Source organism: Lactuca sativa, chromosome 1, assembly GCF_002870075.4.
Source record: "Lactuca sativa cultivar Salinas chromosome 1, Lsat_Salinas_v11, whole genome shotgun sequence".
Lineage (NCBI taxonomy): Eukaryota > Viridiplantae > Streptophyta > Magnoliopsida > Asterales > Asteraceae > Lactuca > Lactuca sativa.
This window is the reverse complement of record NC_056623.2, coordinates 219,038,169-219,059,810: the sequence shown is the minus strand read 5'-3', so window position 1 is coordinate 219,059,810 and position 21,642 is coordinate 219,038,169. Positions and strand designations below refer to the sequence as shown.

General features: G+C 40.2%; 1 protein-coding gene across 1 annotated transcript; it reads left to right on the top strand.

Moving 5' to 3' along the window:
* The first annotated feature begins 14,117 nt into the window (after positions 1–14,117).
* On the top strand, positions 14,118–15,680 carry LOC111892423 (peroxidase 27). Its single transcript, XM_042900773.2, has 4 exons — positions 14,118–14,317; positions 14,425–14,610; positions 14,703–14,877; positions 14,992–15,680. The coding sequence occupies exons 1-4, from the start codon at positions 14,252–14,254 to the stop codon at positions 15,393–15,395; spliced, it is 831 nt and encodes a 276-aa protein (XP_042756707.1). The 5' UTR covers positions 14,118–14,251; the 3' UTR covers positions 15,396–15,680.
* Positions 15,681–21,642: the final 5,962 nt, after the last annotated feature.

The window sequence follows — 21,642 nt, the reverse complement described above, 5'->3', positions numbered from 1 at the left end:
ATGCATAGAAAATGGGGAAATAACAGTGAGTCATGTAAGCAACAAAGAGCAGAAGGCTGACATACTCACCAAGACACTGGGAAGAATTAAACATGAAGAAATGCGGAATCTTATTGGAGTCAAGAAGTTTTAAGCCTCTGAATTAAGGGGGAAAGTATTGAGAGTTAATTCAGAGTCTGCTGCTCACGTGTTTTATTTTAATATGGAATAAATCAAACTAGTGTTTGAAAGTCCTGGTCTTTATCTTAGTGGAGTTAGTTCCTATTTTTATGTAAGTTTTTGTTTTAAATAGACCTGCTATGTACGTGACTGTTGCGTCACTTTCTCTGTTATTCAAGTTCAGTAAGAAAAGCCTCTAAAGCTTTGGCATGTTCTGTCCCCTATTCAGATTACCAAAACTACATAAGTTTTTCCAGTTTTGCCCTTCTAAGTTTTGTCCCCTGTAAAGTCACTTTCCTGTCCTGTTTCTATTTTGGTGTAAAGTTTCTATTGGGGTAGCTAAACTCCAACACGGTATTGGTATGCACGTTATCGATTTTCAATCCTTGGGTTTCACCTCATATTTTGATGTGAATAAGGTCGATAGGTGTCACAACTGGAAATTTTGTGTCATGTAATCTATACACTCAAGCTAATGTGAATCAAAAGCTTAAGAACATGTGTAACACCTATGATTATAACTTCAAAAACTTCAAGTAAATACATCATACAAGTACTACAAATAGTCATCAAACAATTGGAAACCCTAGAAGTTCTTGTTTAGGTACACCTTGGACTAGAACTTCCTTATTGGATCCAAATGGGCCAATAAGCTTCCAAATAGACTATCATGGGCTTAGAACCCTAATTGGGCTCTAATTGGACCCACACTAAATTATTTCAACATTTTGGGCCATATTGGGCCTAGAATGAAATAAATTAATGACTATGAACCATAATTAACCTAATTTGACCCTAACAAGTCATAAAAATCACCTTTATATTTATTTGGACCAAAAATCACTCAATTTAACCATGAAAATTGGGCTTAAGCATTTATGGCCCAAACATCCTCTTTTCCCCCACCATTCTCGGCCCAAGCCCAAATAAAAGGGAGGAGTTGACTTCTTGCATGACACATCATCTTTGTATGGAGGATATCTAAGCATTACCCTTCAAACATCCATGCATTCTCATTCTTCCATGCAAACATCACCTCAAGGTCTTTTCTTCTCTCCCTCCCTCTTCCTTCTTGATTCGGCCGAGAGTAACCCACACACACACACTTCACAAACTCTCTCCAAATTACTCAAGAAATCATCCTCCCACTCCATTCAAAAGTCTCGAAAATTTGGCTTGAAGCATAAGAATCATTCTAAAGAAATTCACCATCTAAGGTAAGTTAATGTTTAACTTATGATCTAACTCCCTCTACTTCATTAAAATCTCTTCTAAATTCATTCATTTTTGTGATCTTGCATCCTAGAGGTCGAAATCTTCACCAAAGGGTGCTTAGGCCAAAAATCACTTCATTTTCCTTCCATTTTCTTTGCAAAACCGAGCCCCCACACCCAAGGTGAGCTTCATACCCCCTATTTTCTGTTTTTATGAGTTTTGTGGGGGGGGGGGGGGGGGGGGGAATACAAGTGAAGGTGTAGATCTATATGTGTTTTGTATGCCTTGTATGATTTCCATGCTTACATGTATGCTTTTGTGTGCTAAAATGTTGGATCTAGCCATAAAACCCCTCAAAACCGAGATATATCTTATGTCAAATGATTTTTGCATCAAATATGTTTCTACATACAAAGTGTTGCAAGAAAAATGGCTAAGTAGTTTAGTAACAATCTTCTTTGGGCTAAAAACACAAATTTTGGGCCTAAAATGTGAAAAAAATACAAAATCAAGGATCCAAATTGACATATCACGAATTCTGATGGATGAGGTGTGCCAAAATAGTTTCAATAAAACAAATTCTGGAAATTTACTCATTTAGAGGATTAAAAACATAAATTTCAAGCTTAATGGGCTAAAAATGACATTTTCGGCCCAATGAGGCCCATTATGCGAATTTTTCTGTTTTGGAGGGCCAAAACTGTGATTTTCTGTAAAACAGTGGACCATAAGTGATCCAAGTCCTTTTCAAAGGTTTAAAATGCTTTTTAAATTTAAAAAGGACCAAAGTTGCAAAAATCTCACAATTTGGGCCAAAATTGTCAAAATTGCGAAAAGAAGGGTTATAACCGAGAGAACTGAAATTCCAGGGACTTAAGCTGTTTTCTATGAAAAATATGCTGAAAAATATTTATTTCAATAATTTTTGGTGTTAAAATGTCAAGAAAATTGATTTAAGGACCAAACCGGAAAGTATTTAAGTAAAGGGTTGAAAAAGTAAATTTTACAAACAAGGAGGGGCTGAAAACAGAAAATTTTCAAGACTAATTCAATGCATGCAATTTGACCAAATAATGGTACCGCGACTATCGACGAAACACAATACACTACAATACCAAAATCGTTGTAAAACGAATTGGTTCGGTCTCGAACCAATGAAAATCCGAAACTACTAACATGGCGACACTACGATACATACAAATAACGTTTGGGAACTTAACTTACATACGAGTGTGCACAGACGTCTACGCACCATCTTTGGGCCCCAAAAGTGTAAAATCTTGTTTGTTGGGCCTAGCTAGCCTAATGACCTGATCTTAAGGCCCGAAGACATATTTTTCTACGAAGTGTTGGGTTTCACCGACTTGGCACAACGTAGAGGGACTTTCAATGGCTCGTATACCACTGGTCCCCAAGGGTCCTTTGGTATTGCTAGTAAAGTCTACATATTTTTGCGAGGCGGGTCGGGGACCCCTCGTACACATATTATCCCCAACCGGCTAATAGAGTCATCGAGGCCTTCGTGTCCTCTTTCTCTTCGGATGTGGGACGACACGTAGTCAGGGCGGCTGGATAACGTGATTAGTACGGACGACGCCTTCGGGATCGTTAGTATTGCTATAAACTGGGCGTTTGTGTAATGCGGGTTTGTAGTAATTAATCATGCTCAAAAATAATCCAACGTCGCCTGGGAATGAGACTACTATTTTTGTAATGGTTTCAACGCAACTTAATGGATTTCAAAGGATTAGGAAAACATCGGGTTTTCCTAGGTTTTTCAATACATATCGGATTCGAAATGCATAAAATTTTAGTGAACAATTGCTACAAGTATAGAAACAAACAAGCATACTTATGGATCTTCACCACCGTTTTCAAAAGCTTCTCTTTTCAGAAAATATCGGATTTTCTGGTGGTTTTCAAACGATACGAAACATTGTTTTTCAAATACAACTTATGAACTCACCAACATACCATATGTTGACGTTTTTCAAAATACTTGTATTCTCAGGAAACCCTTGTATCAAAGGAAATCATATTCAGTGATGGCTTGCAGTTTGTTTATGTACGAGTCGAACAATTTATTTTTGGGAATGTAATATTTAAACAGTGTATGTCATGTAAACGCTACTGGTTGTACTATATTAATGAATGGTGACGAATGTTGTTATGTTTCATATATATTCAATGTTATGGTATACAATTGAGTCACAACAGCCCCCGGACGTTTCCGCCGTCTGGTTCGGGGGTGTGACAGGTTGGTATCAGAGCTTTGTTTATAGTGAACTAGCATGTCGAGCCACACATTGATATGCAACTATAAACCAAAAGAGGGACTAACATAACTCTGAACAAAACAAGTAAATAAAACACGCTTGCTTGCATTAGGGATAAGAACCTAACGCCGAATCAAACACAATAATGCTGGTATCTCGGTTAATTCGGGACTGTTCTTAGTGATACCAAGGAGTGAATGTAGCCTGATCAACTACATTCTCTCCAAAGTAAAACTAACACACGTCTTGATGAGAACGGGATAGCTAGGGAACCTAAAACTATACCCTTCTAGCACCAAAAAGAGAACGTCTATGTAGTCTGCCATAGTGGAAGAGGCATAGGATGATATTAGTGAACTCTTACGTGTTTTGCTATGTGTTGCGAATCTATGATTGTATGCTAAATGATAGAAGTACTTAAGTTCGTGCCATACACCTAGTCAGTAGGACCACGACCTCACGGAAACCACGTACACTCAACATCTTTCCGTTTCGTGACAAGAAGATGCCTCACCGACCTACTCGCGGAAACCCTGGACCAACTCCACCCGAAGTTGACTCCACTGTTTTCCAGGCAGCCGTGTCTGCTGCGGTCACAGCAGCTATGACACAACTTCACCGAGGGAACAACGGAGGAGGTAACGGGCAAGGATCCGGAAGTTCGAACAACGGGACGAACCAAGGACCCACTAAAACATGAACCTACAAGGATTTTGCGAACGCTAAACCCCGAACTTTCAACGGCACTGGAGGAGTGATCACTCTGAAGCGATGGATCGAGAAGGTAGAGTCGGTATTCGAAATATGCGAGTGCCCCGAGCAGATGAAGGTGAAGTTCGCGGCCTGTACTTTTGTGGACCAAGCACTCACTTGGTGGAACGGACACGTGGAAGCTATGACACTCCCTGTCGCCAACTCTATCCCCTGGGCAGAAATGAAAGAAATGTTAATGGCTGAGTACTGCCCCCGAGGCGAAATACAAAAGATGGAGCAGGAATTATGGAACCTCACTGTGCAGAATGCGAACATCGATGCCTACATATCGAGATTTAGCGAACTATCTTTGTTGTGCCCGGGTATGATCACATCAGAAGGAAAGAAGATCGAACGATTCATCTGGGGACTGACACCTCCCATTCAGGGGAATGTGATAGCTGCAAACCCCGAAACGTTTGACAGTGCGAAGAGATTGGCAAAGAGGCTATATGATCATAACAACAAGAAGGGCGAGAAACCAGTGGAGACTGAGAAGAAGAAGGAGGGTGATGGTAAGAAAGGATGGAACAACAAGAGAAAGGGGCGTCAGGGCCCCGAGACCTCTAAAAAGCAGCAGACAGTGGCAGTTAACGCTGTCACCGCACCGGTTCCAGCCACACCACATGCTCCAGCCTCAGCTGCTTCAAATGCTTCAAGACCCTATTTCGGTAATTCTCCCAAGTGCAATAAGTGCAGTTTCCATCACCATGGAGAATGTAAGGAGTTCCATTGCACCAGTTGCAACCGAAGGGGACACACTGCAAGGTTCTGCAGGACTTATCCTTCTCAGAATCAGAGTCAGGGAAACAATCAGAACAACAACAACAACAACCATCGCAATACCAACAACACCAATACCGGTGGCAACAATGCAGGGCCTAGCCACACCTGTTTTGGGTGTGGAAGGATGGGGCATTTCCGCCGAGATTTCCCTAACAACAACTCAGGAAACAGGGGAGCAGGAAGAATGCTGACTATGGGTCAGAGTGATGCGGTTCAGGACCCCGCAGTTGTGACCGGTACGTTTCCCCTAAACCACACTTATGCATGCATCTTATTTGATACCGGAGCGGAGCGAAGTTTCGTAAGCAAGAAGTTTAAACATTTATTAAAACAACAACCCCAGAAGCTAAATGAAACCTATACGGTGGAAATGGCCAATGGGAAAACCGAATCCACTGGGGAAATCTACCTCGGATGTACCCTAACCCTCAACCAACACGTTTTTCGAATAGACCTAATGCCAGTATCAATTAGGAGTTTCGATGTGATTATCGGCATGGATTGGTTAAGCCCCCACCATGCTGAGATCATGTGCCACGAGAAGGCCATTCGCCTTCGTCTCCCGAATCACGAAACCCTAGTAATTTACGGAGACAAACCTAGCACGAATCTTCGTCTCATCTCGTGCATCAAAGCACAAAAACATCTGCGAAAGAACAATTTGGCGTTCTTGGCTCACATAGTGGACAAGACCAAAGAAGAAACTAACATCCAAGATATTCCGGTAGCGTGTGAATTCCCGGACGTGTTCCCTGAAGATCTTCCAGGAGTACCCCTAGAGAGGCAGGTTGAGTTCCGAATCGACCTTGTTCCAGGAGCAACTCCTCTCGCTAAATCACCATATCGGTTGGCTCCTGCCGAAATGCAGGAACTGTCCAGCCAACTCAGTGAGCTTTTGGACAAAGGATTTATCCGACCTAGCTACTCGCCATGGGGAGCTCCGGTGCTCTTTGTCAAAAAGAAGGACGGATCTTTCAGAATGTGCATCGATTACAGAGAGTTAAATAAGCTCACTGTTAAAAACCGCTACCCACTCCCGCGAATCGATGATCTATTCGACCAGCTCCAAGGAGCTAGCTATTTTTCTAAAATAGATTTACGGTCCGGATACCACCAACTCAAAGTCCGAGAAGAAGATATTCCTAAAACCGCTTTCCGAACCCGCTACGGACATTATGAATTCGTCGTAATGCCCTTCGGTCTAACAAATGCACCTGCCGCATTCATGGACCTAATGAATCGAATCTGTCGACCGTTCCTGGACAACTTCGTCATTGTGTTTATCGATGACATCCTCGTCTATTCTCGAAGCAAAGAGGAGCATGGCCAACATCTCCGACAAGTCCTAGAGACGCTGCGATCGGAAAAGCTTTACGCCAAACTCTCTAAGTGTGAGTTTTGGCTACGGAGCGTGATTTTTCTAGGTCACGTAGTTAGCCAAGATGGAATTCATGTGGATCCCTCTAAGGTCAAAGCTGTGGAAGGATGGGCAACTCCGACTACGCCCACAGAAATTCGTCAGTTCTTAGGCCTAGCAGGCTACTATAGGAGATTCATCCAAAACTTCTCTAAGATCGCCAAGCCGCTTACCTTACTTACGCAAAAGGGCGTGCCATTCAAGTGGACAGACCGACAAGAGATTGCGTTTCGAATCTTGAAGCAAGCTCTCTGTAGCTCTCCTGTGCTATCTCTACTCGAAGGAACGGAAGATTTTGTAGTCTACTGTGACGCGTCGAATCAAGGCTTAGGTTGCGTTCTCATGCAACGTGGAAGAGTGATAGCATATGCGTCCCGCCAGCTAAAGACGCACGAAGTAAAATTACACGACCCATGACCTAGAACTGGGAGCCCTGGTCTTCGCTCTGAAAATTTGGAGGCACTACCTGTACGGTACAAAGTGCACCATCTTCACGGACCACAAGAGCCTCCAGCACATCTTGAATCAGAAAGAGCTGAACATGAGACAACGAAGATGGGTGGAATTGCTAAACGACTACGAATGCGAGATCAAGTACCATCCAGGCAAGGCCAACGTGGTAGCTGATGCATTAAGTCGGAAGGAGTACTCTAATCGCCGTACGAAAACACACTCGATAACTATTCAGTCTCATCTGGCCACTCAAATTGCATTAGCCCAGGCAGAGGCTATGAAAGCGGAAAATAGAACTAGCGAGGCATTACGCGGGATAGAGAAGAACCTAGAAGCCAAAGAGAATGGGATACTCTACTTCATGAACTGTATTTGGGTCCCAAAAATCGGAGGATTTAGGGAGACCGTTATGAAGGAAGCTCACAAGACTCGATACTCCATTCATCCCGGTTCGGACAAGATGTACTTGGACATTAAACAACACTATTGGTGGCCTAACATGAAGGCGGAAATCGCGACCTATGTTAGTAAGTGCCTTACGTGCGCCAAAGTAAAGGTGGAGTACCAGAAACCTTCCGGATTGTTACAGCAACCGACAATCCCTGAGTGGAAATGGGAGGGGGTTTCTATGGATTTCGTGACCAAGCTGCCCAAGACGTCGGACGGACTGGACACCATATGGGTAATAATCGACCGACTGACGAAATCTGCCCACTTCCTGCCAATCAAAGAATCCTACAAGATGGAGAGACTGACGCGATTGTACCTACGAGAAATCGTAAGAATCCATGGAGTGCCAAAATCTATCATCTCGGATAGGGACAGTAGGTTCACATCGTGCTTTTGGCAATCACTCCACAAGGCAATGGGAACTCATCTCGATATGAGCACCGCATATCACCCACAAACGGACGGTCAAAGTGAACAAACCATTCAGACGCTTGAAGACATGCTTCGTGCATGTGTGATAGACTTTGGAAAGTCTTGGGATACCCACCTACCGTTGATCGAATTCTCATATAACAATAGTTACCATTCGAGCATCAAGGTGGCCCCTTTCGAAGCACTGTACGGGCGTAAATGTAGATCACCGTTATGTTGGACTGAAGTAGGTGACACCCAACTAGCGAGAACGCATACGTCAGACAGGGCACTAACAGGACCGGAGATTATTCGCGAAACCACAGAAAAGATCGTTCAGATCAGAGCCCGATTACAAGCATCGCGTGACAGACAAAAGAGCTACGCCGATAAACGGCGAAAACCCTTAGAATTCCAGGTCGGTGATCGAGTACTGTTGAAAGTCTCACCCTGGAAAGGGGTTATACGTTTCGGAAAACGGGGAAAGCTGAACCCGCGATACATTAGACCTTTCGAAATCGTCGCCCGAATAGGTCCGGTAGACTACAGACTACAACTACCCGCGGAGCTAAACGGTGTACACCCCGTGTTTCATGTCTCTAATCTGAAAAAGTGCCTATCAGATGAAACCCTTGTCATTCCTCTTGACGAAATCGAAATCAATGAGAATCTCCTGTTCGTCGAAGAACCAGTCGAAATCATGGACAGGGAGGTGAAGCGTACTAAACAAAGCCGCATCCCGATCGTGAAGGTACGGTGGAACGCAAAGCGTGGGCCAGAATTCACTTGGGAACGCGAAGACCAAATGAAACAAAAGTACCCTCACCTATTCTAGCATTCTCAAATCTAACTTTCAAATAGAATTTCGGGACGAAATTCCCACTAACGGGGGGATGATGTCACAACTGGAAATTTTGTGTCATGTAATCTATACACTCAAGCTAATGTGAATCAAAAGCTTAAGAACATGTGTAACACCTATGATTATAACTTCAAAAACTTCAAGTAAATACATCATACAAGTACTACAAATAGTCATCAAACAATTGGAAACCCTAGAAGTTCTTGTTTAGGTACACCTTGGACTAGAACTTCCTTATTGGATCCAAATGGGCCAATAAGCTTCCAAATAGACTATCATGGGCTTAGAACCCTAATTGGGCTCTAATTGGACCCACACTAAATTATTTCAACATTTTGGGCCATATTGGGCCTAGAATGAAATAAATTAATGACTATGAACCATAATTAACCTAATTTGACCCTAACAAGTCATAAAAATCACCTTTATATTTATTTGGACCAAAAATCACTCAATTTAACCATGAAAATTGGGCTTAAGCATTTATGGCCCAAACATCCTCTTTTCCCCCACCATTCTCGGCCCAAGCCCAAATAAAAGGGAGGAGTTGACTTCTTGCATGACACATCATCTTTGTATGGAGAATATCTAAGCATTACCTTTCAAACATCCATGCATTCTCATTCTTCCATGCAAACATCACCTCAAGGTCTTTTCTTCTCTCCCTCCCTCTTCCTTCTTGATTCGGCCGAGAGTAACCCACACACACACACTTCACAAACTCTCTCCAAATTACTCAAGAAATCATCCTCCCACTCCATTCAAAAGTCTCGAAAATTTGGCTTGAAGCATAAGAATCATTCTAAAGAAATTCACCATCTAAGGTAAGTTAATGTTTAACTTATGATCTAACTCCCTCTACTTCATTAAAATCTCTTCTAAATTCATTCATTTTTGTGATCTTGCATCCTAGAGGTCGAAATCTTCACCAAAGGGTGCTTAGGCCAAAAATCACTTCATTTTCCTTCCATTTTCTTATGTCAAATGATTTTTGCATCAAATATGTTTCTACATACAAAGTGTTGCAAGAAAAATGGCTAAGTAGTTTAGTAACAATCTTCTTTGGGCTAAAAACACAAATTTTGGGCCTAAAATGTGAAAAAAATACAAAATCAAGGATCCAAATTGACATATCACGAATTCTGATGGATGAGGTGTGCCAAAATAGTTTCAATAAAACAAATTCTGGAAATTTACTCATTTAGAGGATTAAAAACATAAATTTCAAGCTTAATGGGCTAAAAATGACATTTTCGGCCCAATGAGGCCCATTATGCGAATTTTTCTGTTTTGGAGGGCCAAAACTGTGATTTTCTGTAAAACAGTGGACCATAAGTGATCCAAGTCCTTTTCAAAGGTTTAAAATGCTTTTTAAATTTAAAAAGGACCAAAGTTGCAAAAATCTCACAATTTGGGCCAAAATTGTCAAAATTGCGAAAAGAAGGGTTATAACCGAGAGAACTGAAATTCCAGGGACTTAAGCTGTTTTCTATGAAAAATATGCTGAAAAATATTTATTTCAATAATTTTTGGTGTTAAAATGTCAAGAAAATTGATTTAAGGACCAAACCGGAAAGTATTTAAGTAAAGGGTTGAAAAAGTAAATTTTACAAACAAGGAGGGGCTGAAAACAGAAAATTTTCAAGACTAATTCAATGCATGCAATTTGACCAAATAATGGTACCGCGACTATCGACGAAACACAATACACTACAATACCAAAATCGTTGTAAAACGAATTGGTTCGGTCTCGAACCAATGAAAATCCGAAACTACTAACATGGCGACACTACGATACATACAAATAACGTTTGGGAACTTAACTTACATACGAGTGTGCACAGACGTCTACGCACCATCTTTGGGCCCCAAAAGTGTAAAATCTTGTTTGTTGGGCCTAGCTAGCCTAATGACCTGATCTTAAGGCCCGAATACATATTTTTCTACGAAGTGTTGGGTTTCACCGACTTGGCACAACGTAGAGGGACTTTCAATGGCTCGTATACCACTGGTCCCCAAGGGTCCTTTGGTATTGCTAGTAAAGTCTACATATTTTTGCGAGGCGGGTCGGGGACCCCTCGTACACATATTATCCCCAACCGGCTAATAGAGTCATCGAGGCCTTCGTGTCCTCTTTCTCTTCGGATGTGGGACGACACGTAGTCAGGGCGGCTGGATAAAGTGATTAGTACGGACGATGCCTTCGGGATCGTTAGTATTGCTATAAACTGGGCGTTTGTGTAATGCTGGTTTGTAGTAATTAATCATGCTCAAAAATAATCCAACGTCGCCTGGGAATGAGACTACTATTTTTGTAATGGTTTCAACGCAACTTAATGGATTTCAAAGGATTAGGAAAACATCGGGTTTTCCTAGGTTTTTCAATACATATCGGATTCGAAATGCATAAAATTTTAGTGAACAATTGCTACAAGTATAGAAACAAACAAGCATACTTATGGATCTTCACCACCGTTTTCAAAAGCTTCTCTTTTCAGAAAATATCGGATTTTCTGGTGGTTTTCAAACGATACGAAACATTGTTTTTCAAATACAACTTATGAACTCACCAACATACCATATGTTGATGTTTTTCAAAATACTTGTATTCTCAGGAAACCCTTGTATCAAAGGAAATCATATTCAGTGATGGCTTGCAGTTTGTTTATGTACGAGTCAAACAATTTATTTTTGGGAATGTAATATTTAAACAGTGTATGTCATGTAAACGCTACTGGTTGTACTATATTAATGAATGGTGACGAATGTTGTTATGTTTCATATATATTCAATGTTATGGTATACAATTGAGTCACAACAGCCCCCGGACGTTTCCGCCGTCTGGTTCGGGGGTGTGACAATAGGCATTACCAGGGACACTTTTAGCGGAGACATTCACCTTTAACGGCGATACATAACCCGAAAGTTACATACCACCGCTAACGGTTCCTATCGCTGCTAAAAACATTGGCGCTAATGCCTATTATTCTTATGGTGTTATAGAATAGATTGAAAAAGGATAGGTATGGTCGCTACTTGTTAATGAAATATTTATGAATACTTAATTTCAAGATTGTTGGATCAGGCCCTCTCTACTGCTATAAATCTGCACACAAACGAAATAGAGAGATAGAGAAATATAAGAAGGAAAAAGTATATGCAAAAGTTACTCTTATTATATCTTCATGCTATCACTTAAAGGCTATATATAAGCCTTCCATACATCATGTGGGAGCTACAAAAGAAAACAATTAAACAACTATTCTTTCCTAAAAACATGGTAAGTGGAGTGATTTCTTCTACCACTCAACACACTCCCTAAAACTCGGTCATAGCTTTACCATATCCTTTTATTCAAAAATAAACATGCATAATAAACCTACATGACCCATGAACCAAATGAACTTGACCCATCTAGATTACCCAATTAACCTGACTTGAACCATCAAGATTATATCCAACAATCACCCCTAATCTTGATGATCTTGATGTTGCTTCACCCTCCTGCTAGCTTCATCTTGCTGCTTTCTTTCTTTTTTTTCCTTATTATGTTTGTTGCCTACTACTTGCTATGATTTTGCTGCTACAGACTCACAGCAGCCATTAATCACCAACTCGATTCTTGGCTTTTCCCGGACACCCGACCTCCACCTCGGTCACGTCCAAAGTCATCACAAAATCCCAACTTATCCCGGACACCCGACCTTCACCTCGGTCACGTCCAAAGTCCTCCATACCCGGCTGTTGTTTGTCACCACACAAAATCCGTTTTCTCCTAACACTTCTTTGAAACGAGAGCCGTCTTCCACCGATCAAGAAAACAAAGCAACCCGCTTTTCCCGTCTTCTTTCACCTGCAAAAACGAAACAAACCCAAAGCCACCTGCTTTGACCGATCTTTTCTTTTCGTTTTCTCACGCATCTCCAGTAAATCTCTCCATTTTCCGGTGACATACCCACAACCTACCGCCGGACTTTCCTTTGAATACCATATATACTTCCCTTTGATCATAGCTAACAGCTACGGACCACCTATTTTCATCACCAGTCACCCTCGTTGTCTTGAACGGTACTCCACATTTCCCCATGACAACGGTCAACCCGATCAACCTTTAACTTCTCCGCCTTCTGCTGTAAACCAGTCCCGAAACAGCCCCCCGCTGCTGCTCCCCGTAGGGAAAAAACGATGCCAAACAAACCTTGTTTCTGATTTTAACCTGCAAAACATTTTCGACCCGCTGCTTCTACTGTACTCACATCCCTGCAGTCAAGGTCTCCTCCCTCATTCGAAAGTCGACTCTCAAACCGGCCCACTTCTTAAACTGCTCTGATACCAAATGTTGGATCAGGCCCTCTCTACTGCTATAAATCTGCACACAAACAAAATAGAGAGATAGAAAAATATAAGAAGGAAAAAATATCTGCAAAAGTTACTCTTATTATATCTTCATGCTATCACTTAAAGGCTATATATAATCCTTCCATACATCACGTGGGAGCTACAAAAGAAAACAATTAAACTACTATTCTTTCCTAAAAACCTGGTAAGTGGAGTGACTTCTTCTACCACTCAACACACTCCCTAAGACTCGGTCATAGCTTTACCATATCCTTTTATTCAAAAATAAACATGCATAATAAACCTACATGACCCATGAACCAAATGAACTTGACCCATCTAGATTACCCAATTAACCTGACTTGAACCATCAAGATTATATCCAACAAAGATTTATCAAACCCTGTTGTTTTATGAAGGCATCTGCTTTGACAAATCCGTTGATTGGCTTGACACTTACTTTCGTTTATTTTATATATTCTTCTACCTACAACTTGTTTTCCAATTCTTTATAACTAGTTGGGATATTGCGGTGGTCATGCATTAGGTTATTGATTGAGGAATGCATGTTCCTGCTAATGTCAACTATTTTTTGCCATTCGATTGTCTTACTTTTAACATGATTTGTTCTAAATAGTTAGACGATGGCTAGCCTTGTCGTCTATATAGTACATGTTTGCTAGATATAATAAGAAATATTGGGACCCTAGCAAATAGTACCATTGTTAACATGACAGTTTTCCTATCTGTATGATTTTTTAAACGGCGTCATTGTGTTAATCATCAAAGTCAAACATTTTTTTTTATTAAATTTCAATAATATATAAATGCATGCCATGTGGTGACTACGACATTTATATCGTGTTCAAATTATTGGGTTTCCCTAAGAAACTATAAAATGAGGCATGATATGGTTTACATTTCAAATATCCCACAAAGAAGTTTAACTTGTGAAAGTCTTTCCTATTAGAAATGGCTGATGGAAAGAACTTATTCCGGATTTTCATGCTTCAAATAATAGTCCAATCACTGTTATCTTTACATGCAGAAGGCCAAGGGTTGAAAGTAGGGTTCTATAAGAAATGATGCCCTCAGGCCGAGGTGATAGTATCTGAGGTTATCAGCGATGTTATGGCTATAGCACCATCTCTATCTGGCCCTCTTTTGAGAATGCACTTCCACGATTGCTTCATTAGGGTCCGTAATAGCATACTTTAGCACAAGATTATAATTCCCTTCTTTTTTGCATCGTAATTTACGTTCTTAAACTACTAATTTAACTTGGATGCCTCTCTTATTTATAGTGTTGTGATGGATCTGTCCTACTGGATTCTCCAACGAATCAGTCCGAGAAATTTTCTCCACCAAATCTAAGCTTAAGAGGGTTCAACATTATCGATAGGGTGAAGTTGGCGTTAGAAAAGGCCTGCCCAGATGTGGTTTCATGTGCTGACATTGTAGCCTTAGTTCCCAGAGACGTTACAGTAGCGGTATATATCATTCTCCTCTCAAGTATCCAGTTTCATTTCAAGTTGCACGATAACCAATTTTGTTTCCTTTTTGTTTTTTCACTTGTTGACAGACTAAGGGACCATATTGGGAGGTTGAAACAGGCCGAAGAGATGGAAATGTGTCTTTATTCATTGATCCCATAACCCCAGTGACAGGCTTGCGATCATTTACCTCAAACATCAGTGTTTTGAAACAATCCTGGGCATTAAGGGGCCTAAACACAAAAGACCTTGTTGTTCTCTCAGGTACATTCTTCTCACGACAATGTCAGCTTTGTATTTTTAAAAGTCAGTCGAATGAGTGAGTTGAAACGCATTATTTAATAATCCTTATACATTTGGATTATTGATTATTTATAGGAGGGCACACCATAGGGATATCTCATTGTTCGTCATTTGATAGCCGCCTCTACAACTTCACCGGTAAAGGGGATACAGACCCCACCATGGACCCTAACTACATTGCAAGATTGAAGTTAAAGTGCAAACCAAACGATCTAACCACTTTTGCTGAGTTAGACCCAGGAAGCTTCAAGACATTCGATGACTCCTATTTCAAATTAGTGACAAAGAGGAGGGGACTTCTTCAATCAGATGCAGCCTTACTCGATGACCCAGAGACTAGAGCTTACATGATTCAAGCTACTAGCGAGGGTTCCACATTCTTCAAGGACTTTGGTGTCTCTATGGTTAACATGGGCAGGATTGGGGTCCTTACAGGTTCTCAAGGTGAAGTTCGGAAAGTGTGCACCAAAAGTAACTAGTTATAGTCCTGATTTTATACTAAACCAAAATAATACCTAAAAATATCTTGGCCGATATATGTTTGCATGTTGATTAAATCTCATGCGTAAGATTTATCAGTGAAAAAAGATATCCATCAAAGAGTGTGCTACGAGTTTGATCCCGTACACGTGATTTTCCGGGTATGTCATTCAATATAGACTAGAGTTAATTTACTTTGTCACATTTCTTGTCACTATGTATTCAGTTAAAAATTTCAAACTTTTTTCCATTATTTAAGTGTATTATTCTTGATTTGTTGCTTTTTTAATGAAATACATCCATCAAAGAGTGCATTACCATGACGTTTATGTTTGTTCTTGCTCATGGAGGGGTTTGCATAAATATTTAATAGATAGATATCTTCGATAATGGGATAAATTAACATATATATTATAAATCTAAGGGGTCATATTTACTAACTGAATTATAGTTGACTGAGTTAGAAGTTGACTGAGTTAGAAACTCTGACTGAATTAACTTCTAACCGAAACTTATAAAAAATACAATCAAGAAACTTTTAAAAAATACTAGACACATCAATGAACTCAAACATCAAGAAACTTAAAAAAAAAACAATCTTTTTATACTAATCTCACCGTAATATATCCATGTTTAACTACAATATCTAGTTTATATACATACTCAAATCATCGTATCAGCAACTAATATGTTGACCCGAGATCAAATGTGGGATCAAACGCAAGCACTTTCAGGCATCTACAAATCATTTTCAAGAAAACGCATGTCCAGAAAATTTGTACATTATATTAATAAGCATTGAAAATTTGTACATTATATCAATAAGCATTACACATACATTCTCATGGGATTAGCAAGCTACATGGCACACGCTTAACAAGACATGAAAAAAAGAATGCTACATTATATGAAAGCTAAAACTTCAAAATTTTTGCTAAAGAATTCTCAGAATCAAATTTGAGTAGACTTTTGATATTATATTGCAAATTTAAAATCAAACGCATTTTTGTTAAGAAAATTCTCCCCACTCCTTCTATTTTTCTTTTATATTTGTTTGGTTGATGTAGTTTTGCTCATCTATTCGGATGCTTCAGTTACTTGATGTAGAGCACAAAACGATTCAAACGCATCCCCACCCAAATAGAGAGATAAGAGTATTTGAAGGGAGATAGGGTAGATGCAGGAGAAAGGAGGAAAAAGATTATCGATTTCTTGTGGGGAAAAATGGGGACGAAGAACTGCATAATCGATTGAAGATGCAATGCGATCAATTGAAAGAGACGAGAGCAAAGCGTATCATTTGGGGCCGATTTAAGGCCAAAACTCAATCAGGAGGTTTTGAGATGAGGACCGAATCATCAAATTTCTTTTGATCGAGTCCCTTCTTTAGACCGAGTCTGAAGATGAACAACCCAAATCAAACAAACTAACTACTGATTGAGGACCGAGCCCTTTATTCTGACTGGTTTACTATCAATATCAAACAGACCCTAAGTGAATATCAATTCAATATACATACGTCGTTTTCCTTTACGGTTTATGGATAACATGATTTTACAAAACGGAGAGGATAGTAATAACTAGAAAAAGTTCATTCCAACGTAAAATTATGATTTTGAGACCACTTCAAGAAAAAAGTGTAATAGTGGCGTCAAAAGTTGCTAGTAAAGAATATCAAAGTCGTCGGTAAAGGTAATAGCTGCGACACGTCGCCGATAAAATGTTGTCGCTACCGTCTCAGATGTCGCTATTGATCAAAATGCCGCCGCTAATTTTGTTGTCGCCGGTAATAACACTTGTCGTCGCTAACGCTCCAGTTGTCAGTAATTCATCCTATGACCAGTAATAGTGTTGCTAGTAATAACATTTTTTAATTTTTAAAATTTTTTTTAATCAGCGATTTCGGTCCAAAAAACCTGATACATTACGACATTAAATGCAACAAAATAAAAAAAAAAAAGATTATATAATATCAAATTAGGTACGAAACAGTGTAACAACATTATATATAATTAATTTAATACCAAAATAAACAACCAAACATTAATAATCACAACAAGCTAGTAGTAATGTGCCACGAATAGTCTAACATACAAAACACAAAACTAATTATACGACGAACCATCACCTCCGTTCCCGTCGTTTCCTCCTTAATCTTTCCCCAGTTGAAGAAACACGTAAAACTCATCCCTACACATGGGGTCATTGAGCATTACCCGAAGATTTTTCAACTACATAATAAATAACAACATATATAAACATCAAAGTTAAATTATCAAACCAAATCAACGTGCAATTATTGATGCCAAATTACATTGTGATTTTTAAACTAGGAATGATAAACCAAAGTAAATTGTTATTTCTTGCACTTAAAACATAAACACAATTACAAACAAAACTACCAAATTAACATATGCATTTATTGATGCCAAATTACATTGCTATTTTTAAAGTAGGTACAAAATAACCAAAGTGCATTGCTAATTCTTGGACATAAAACATAAACACAATTATCAAACCAACATGCATTTATTGATCATTATATAGATACATGAGACTTTTAGATTAAATAATCTACTCTTTTTGTGTTCAAGAACCTTAAATACAAGATATACTAAAGTACATTGCTATTTCTTGCACTTAAATCCAAGAATTACCAAAAGTACATTGTTGTTTCTTGCATTTGGGACAAAAACACAATTACCAAATCAACATGTATTTATTGATGCAAAACTACATTGCTACATTTAAACTAGGGACAAAAAACCAAAGTACGTTGCAATTTCTTGCACTTAGGGCAAAAAACCAATTACCAATGGTTTTAGCAAATAATCACCAAAAACAAAAATTACCAAATCCACATGCATTTATTCAAATTAAATAATCATGTTTTACCTATGAAGGTTATGTTGAGTGTGTTGGTGTTTGCAATGACAATCTAATCAACATGATAGTATAAGCTTTTCGGTCGACACTTCGGATATGACCACGTCGTTCACCTAATACTCTCTCGAAAGTAGCTCTTTATTGAGCGAATGTTAACTCTGTTTAACCTTTTTCCGCTTGCGTTTCTTGTAAGAGCTCTTCCACTAACTGATTTTGTATTTTCCAAAAGTGATTATCAATTAAGTATAGATACACACTTTGTTATATGATAAAATTATAATTAAATTCTTATATATTGTTGTTCTGCCTCGACACTAACAAATACACCATTCCGATCGATATGATTCATGAGAAAGGTTTCCTCTCTCTTTAAGTTCTGTTTAACATTAAAAATTAGATTATATTTTAAATAAATAATACACCATTCCAAACGATATGAGCCTTGCGAAAGGTTTCCATTCTCTCCGGGTTATGTTTAACATTAAAAATTAGATTATATTTTAAATAAATAATTAAAAATATCATACGTTACCTTCTTATATGAAGTACAACTATACAAACTAGACCCCCCACAGTTCACGATCGTTTGCATTTGACAAACATTTTTGTTCCTTTTGAAAGTAGCTATGTGTCCATCCGTTTGAAAATACTCAAATGCTTTCTTCCAATTATTGACCTCCATATCATGTGGGGGGTTGGCTAATGCTCTTGGGATATACACATGTAACCCCGTAAAAATTAAAACAATTTTTCGCATTTTCAAACACATTTTTACAAACTCCTTTATTCATAAAATGTTATAATATCATGTCTTTGTTTCACAAAATATCCCCCAAGATCAAAATACATAAATTCCATGTGTGTGTACGAATCAAGCCGGCGCCTTCCTGCGGTCATCACTGGTACCTGAAACACATAACACTGAACACTGTAAGCATAAGCTTAGTGAGTTCCCCAAAATACCACTCTAACACATAATAGCCACTCGAGGCTGTAACTCTGTCGACCCTCTGGTCAATGTGTCTTAATGGGGCCCTCCAGCCCCAACTCTCTGTGGGCCCTCTGGCCCTAACTCTAGGGACCCGAAAGTCCCAACTCTGTAACTCTGAATCATGCATAACTCTGTTACCACACTAGGTAAAGTATAGTGAGAAGACTCACCTCAGGCATCTCGGTAAATCTCTGACTCGATGGAAAATATTTCCTAGCCTCCGCTTATTCACAAAAATAAATACTCTTATAAATATAACTCTCGAGACTAGACTCAAACTGCCATTGGCACCCTCAGAAAGGCAAAAGACTATTTTACCCACCCCTCTTGTCACAAGGACTCTATTGATAACCAAACCCTAAAAGTCAACAAAAGTCAACGGTCCCATTTTGACCCTACTCGCCGAGTGCACCCTGGTGACTCGGCAAGTCCTCATATGTCCTTTAACTCTTTGTCCCGCTTGACACGCCGAGTCCCTCCCTATACTCGACGAGCCATACCAGCCATGAATCGCGGGGCCACCCCGACTCAACTCGCCGAGTCTCAAGAACAAATCGGCGAGTACCGCCTTGAACTCCAGTCCTCTAACTCCCTCGTGACTCACTAAGTCATCCCCCAACCCGGCAAGTCTACTCGTTGAACAATTTACGTGAAACCCTAACCCTACTCGCCTTGTCTCAAGAACAACTCGGCGAGTTCATGCCATGCACAAACTCTATTGACCTCCTGAGGTCAGATCTGTTTCCCCAAACCATAGATCTGGCCTCCCCAAACATGAATGTCACATAAAGTTTGAAACTTGATGCTTGTATAACCACAACAAGGCATCAAAAGGAGATTTGGTCCCAAAAATGGCAACCTAAGTCCAATAACCCCAAACTAATCCATAAAGCTCCAAGGGTTAAGGTCTCTGGACCTCTTTGAGTCCAGATCCAAGGCACAAACTCGAGGAGGGACCATTTGCTCCACATAATCACTCTCCAAAGGGGTTAGAAAACCCTAACTCTAAAGATCAACACTAAAACTGAAGGAGGTTCGAACTATTACCTCAAAATGAAGTTTCTAAACTCTGGATCTACTTGAAACGCACCTCCTCTTTGCTCTTGTCACCTTCTTCTTACTAAACCAAAGATACAAGGATCAAAAAGTGACTTCTTCTCTCTCTCACAGCGATTGAGCTCTCTTAGGGTTCTCTCAAGGGACTAGTAGCCGCAATGGGAGGCCATAAGTGCCCTTAAATAGGCTCCAAACCCGGGGAATTAGGGTTTCATTAAATAGCGTGGACTCGCCGAGTCCACTAATGGACTCGCCGAGTCCGGACGCGAACCCGGATGAACATCCGCGACTCTACTCGGCGAGTCTTGGCTCCAACTTGCCGACTTCCTCCACAAATTCCAAAATAATTGAATAAATTAATATACCTGGAAATTCAGGATATTACACCTCACACCCTCCGATTTGCAAAAAATATTCTTTTGCATCAGCTTTATAGTCTTGTTAACCTTTTAACAAAGCCTCTTCATTACTCTCTAACCGCATAGCAACGCAATGGAAAGTGTCATGGATCTGACCTAACTCTGTAGGTAGCTCCAACCGGTAGGCTACCTTGCCTACCCTTGCGATCACCCGAAAAGGACTGATATATTGGGGCCCTAACTTGCCCCTCTTCCTGAATCGGATCACTCATTTCCAAGGAGAGACCTTCAGGAGTACAATGTCGCCGACCTGGAACTCGAGCTCGGACCGACGCCTGTCCGCATAACTCTTCTGACGACTCTGAGCGGTCAATAACCTCTGCATGACCTGCTGTATCTACTCAGTCGTCTGAAGCACAATCTCGGTACTACCCATAACACACTGCCCGACCTCTCCCTAGCAAATGGGGATCCGACACCTCCTCCCATACAATAGCTCAAAGGGTGGCATACCAATGCTCGAATGATGGTTGTTGTTGTAAGAAAACTCTGCCAATGGCAAATACGTGTCCCAACTCCCACCGAAATCCAACACACATGCCCGGAGCATGTCCTCGAGCGTCTGAATCGTCCGCTCACTCTGTCCGTCAGTCTGGGGATGGTATGCGGTACTAAAATGCAGCCTAGTGCCCAATTCCTCATGAAATTTCTTCCATAATCTGGAAGTGAAAAGCACATCTCAGTCTGAGACAATCGAGATCGGCACTCCATGCCGTGATACCACTTCCCTCACGTACACCTCTGCCAACTTCTCTGCGGAAGAGCTCTCACTGATAGCAAGGAAGTGGGCGCTCTTTGTCAACCTGTCCACAATCACCCAAATTGCATCGACTCCCCTAGAAGTCCTTGGCAATTTGGTGATAAAATCCATGGTAATCTGTTCCCACTTCCACT